Source organism: Tenrec ecaudatus, chromosome 18, assembly GCF_050624435.1.
Source record: "Tenrec ecaudatus isolate mTenEca1 chromosome 18, mTenEca1.hap1, whole genome shotgun sequence".
Lineage (NCBI taxonomy): Eukaryota > Metazoa > Chordata > Mammalia > Afrosoricida > Tenrecidae > Tenrec > Tenrec ecaudatus.
In genome coordinates, this window is record NC_134547.1 from 35,530,904 (window position 1) to 35,534,855 (window position 3,952).

Consider the following 3,952-nt stretch of genomic DNA (forward strand, 5'->3'; position numbering starts at 1 on the left):
CCTGAGAGAAGGATCTGCAGCAGAAACGTCCTCGGGGGTTTCCAGCATCCCAGCATCCATCTGGAGGAACAGCTGCAGACGCAGCAAATCTTTGGGGGCACAGCAAGGCAGGAAAGACCAAGTGCAGACCACAATTGTTTGGCAGCTGACACCCCTCTCTAAGCCTCCTGCTGGAACACTTCCCATGGCGTTCATCAGTCTTCTAGAAATTTCACCTTCATTTCTGGCATTAAAATACTGTTTGGTCCTCAGAGACTGTCAGGATCCCAAGGATGCTTTCTTCAGTAAGCACAGGACAAGTGAAAAATACACTAGTGTTAGCCATTCACATTTTTTAACTTCTTCTATGAACTATGTTTAAATACATATCAATATCAAATCATAAAGAAACCCTATGTATCCATCACTTCACTTGAGCAAATATCAACATTTTGCCAACCGAATTTTATCTATTCCTCCCACCCCACTCCTTTGAGATATGTTTAAAATATTTATGCTGAACAAAACTATGCCTTGACAATAAGAAAAAAATTGCAATACAGCTGAGTGTTCACAAGACCATGACAGAACTTGCTAAAATGCATATTAATTCATAGTGAGCCAGAGGCAGTGCCTGAAGAGCCAGAAGAAGACATTTGAGTTCCTAAATAAACCTCACCGCCGGAGTGGCTGTCAGCCTCATCAGGAGAGACAGTCAGCATCTGCACGGCAGTCCTTGATGCGCCCCCTCCCCCCCACCGTCCCCCCTCCCCCACCTCCAAGCACAATCAGGACACAGGAGTGGAACGGCCAGTGGCACTCTCTGGGGTCATCGCAGCAGCAATGCTGAGAGAGAAGGAGCCGTGTTTGTCACAATTTTTAAAAATCCCTCCCAGCTGCCCACCTTGTGCCCTCCCCGCAGGGTGTTCAAAGCTGGGTATTAGCATTCAAGAGCACAACCTCGCCCTTTCATCCAGGCCTGCAGACACCAGCGTGGTGACAAAAGGGAGTACTGGAGCAGCCTCGTTTGATTTTTCTCTTCCCTCTTTTTTTAAAGGGGAAAAGAAATCTCTCGCTGTGATTATTACTACCTCAATAAGACAGCTTTCATCCTCTGATCTGAGAAACTCCTGCAGGTGGGGATTTCCAATGTGCTCCATCTCCCCAGGAGCAATTAGAGGTTTAAGCTAAGATAGTTAATTTCCTACTTATTATTTTCCCTCCACAACTCTTAGTGGAATCATAGAGACCTAATATGGTCTCATTAAGGCCTTTAAAAGGGTGTCAGAGGCTAATTAAATTAGTATGTCATGAAAGGTCGGTTAAAAAAATCTGAAAAGACATTCCTGCCAGGGCGGAGGGCAGGCGCCCTTGCCCGCTGTTGCCTGCCAGAGTCTCCACTGTCCCCACTGACTCAGACCATGTCGCTAAGGAGCCTGCGCTGCTCACAGGACCCACAGCTCAAGGGAAAAGCCAGCTAGGGAGCCTAGGACGCGACTTTGTGGTCCCCGCCTGAGTTGTCTGTGTGCTCCAGCTGGCTCTCACCGCTGTGGTGCCCTGCGGGGTCCCCAGTGCCAGCTTCTAAGTCAGCCCCAGCCCTTTCCAGCTGGCATAGTGCCTCCCTCAGCACCCCTAACTGCCCCAGCCTTTCCAGGCTGGTGCAGGAGGCCCGCCCCTGAGGGGCTGCTCCCGCCTGTGTAGCCTCTCCCCACAGGCTCAACTCTACAGGCCTGCAGGGACCTGGGGGGCTTGTTGATCTGAAGAACATTTTCCCCCACATAGTCCGGTTCCGAAGCCCAGATCAGCACCATGTCCGTGGCAGCGAGGCCTCGCCCACCTCCACCTTCTATTAGGCATTGCTAGCTCTTGGAGAGAAAAGAAGGGGGGAAATTTTAAATTATATATATATATATATATATATATATATATATATATTATCTTGTGCTGTTTTTTCCATTTTTTCTTTTACTTTCTGTGTTTTATTTTCTCTCTTCTTTCTTCCTCCTTTTCATTATTACTATTACCTCTCTTCTGTCCCTTTCCTATAGGTTTGCCTCCTATCTCTTTTTTCTCCTTCTACTTTCACTATTATCACTTTTCTCTCCTCTTTTATAGCTCCTCCTTCTCTCTCTTCATGCTTTTCTTTTTCCTTCCAAAATTTTTAAAATTATTTTTTTAATTTTTAACTTTTTAAATTTTTCTTTTTTATTACTAAACAAAAAAAGGGCTGCTAAGGGTACCTTGAAAAACCAGGTCAAAGTAGCCTGGGGGCACTCACTGAGGATCCAGCCCCCACTCCAGTCACTAAGCCTTCGGGGTACTCTGCCAACACAGCAGTCTGGCCCATCCCTATAGTCGGTCATAGGCAGCCGCCTGAAAGAATCCTTAACAGTAACAGATAAGGTTCCCCTGGCCTCCCAAAAACATGGGGCCTATGAAATGATCGAGGAAAAATCAACAGACCACATCACTCCCAACCAAAAATAAATAAATAAATAATTAAACAGAGTCAAAACATAGTAGCAGAACTAACTTCTCTCATAGAAGAAACAGATAGCCTTTCCGCGCTGCCCAGAGCAGGGTCCATACGGCATTGTCCTGGTTCCCGTCGTAACTTAAAGGGAAACTTTTAACAATGCCCGGAGCCCTTGACATCCTGCAGATGAAGGAGGAGGATGTCCTCAAGTTCCTGGCTGCAGGAACCCATTTAGGCGGCACCAACCTTGACTTCCAGATGGAACAGTACATCTACAAAAGGAAAAGTGACGACATCTACATCTTAAACCTGAAGAGGACCTGGGAGAAGCCTCTGCTGGCTGCTCGCGCCATCGTTGCCATTGAAAACCCTGCCGACGTCAGCGTCCTGTCTTCCAGGAATACCGGCCAGCTGGCCGTGCTGAAGTTTGCCGCTGCCACTGGAGCTACTCCAATCGCCGGGTGCTTCACTCCAGGAACCTTCACTAACCAGATCCAGGCAGCCTTCCTTGAGCCACGGCTCCTAGTGGTGACTGACCCCAGGGCTGACCACCAGCCCCTCACTGAGGCCTCTTACGTTAACTTGCCCACCATTGCTCTGTGTAACACAGATTCTCCTCTGCGCTACGTGGACATTGCCATCCCGTGTAACAACAGGGAGCTCACTCGGTGGGCCTGATGTGGTGGATGCTGGCCCGGGAAGTTCTGCGCATGCGGGGCACCATCTCCCGCGAGCACCCTGAGAGGTCATGCCTGATCTCTACTTCTACAGAGACCCAGAGGAGATTGAAAAGGAAGAGCAGGTGGCTGCTGAAAAGGCTGTGACCAAGGAAGAGTTTCAGGGCGAATGGACTGCGCCTGCTCCCAAGTTCACTGCGGCTCAGCCCGAGGTGGCCGCCTGGTCTGAGGGCGTGCAGTTGCCCTCCGTGCCCAGCCATCAGTTCCCCGCTGAAGACTGGAGCGCTCAGCCCGCAATTGAAGACTGGTCCGCAGCCCCCACCGCTCAGGCCACCGAGTGGGTAGGAACAACCACTGAGTGGTCCTAAACTGTTCTTCCATGGAAACTAGGTTGATGGGAAATAAAGACAAGTTTCTAAAAAGAAGAAGAAGAAGAAACAGATATAGGAACCCAAGCGGATGTTGAGAATGATGAGGGCAACGAATGTATAAGTGTGCTTTGCACAATTGATGTATGTATGGATTGTGATGAGTTGTATGAACCCCTAATAAAATGATTAAAATAATAATAATAATTAACCTCAAAAAAATCTGAACAGTCTTCAGAGGCGAGGCCTCAAAGAAGAGCACGCAGAGGCTGCTTGATGTGCTAGCAAAGGATTGGCATCCTGCCCCTCCTGGAATCGGCCACCTCCAGAGAAAACCAACCACCAAATTAGAGGGGTTTAATCTCCCTAGGGACTGGGACAATGGGCTCAAACATATCAATTATGGTGAGGGTGGCATGAATCATTATGGGTCAGAACCGACTCAACATCAC

General features: G+C 48.5%; 1 protein-coding gene across 1 annotated transcript; it reads left to right on the top strand.

Moving 5' to 3' along the window:
* The first annotated feature begins 2,610 nt into the window (after window positions 1–2,610).
* RPSA2 (ribosomal protein SA 2) lies at window positions 2,611–3,533 on the top strand. The gene is given in 3 exon segments (XM_075536830.1): window positions 2,611–3,107; window positions 3,110–3,193; window positions 3,196–3,533. Coding segments are annotated over 3 exon segments (882 nt in total). The 5' UTR covers window positions 2,611–2,614; the 3' UTR covers window positions 3,501–3,533.
* The last annotated feature ends 419 nt before the right edge of the window (window positions 3,534–3,952 follow it).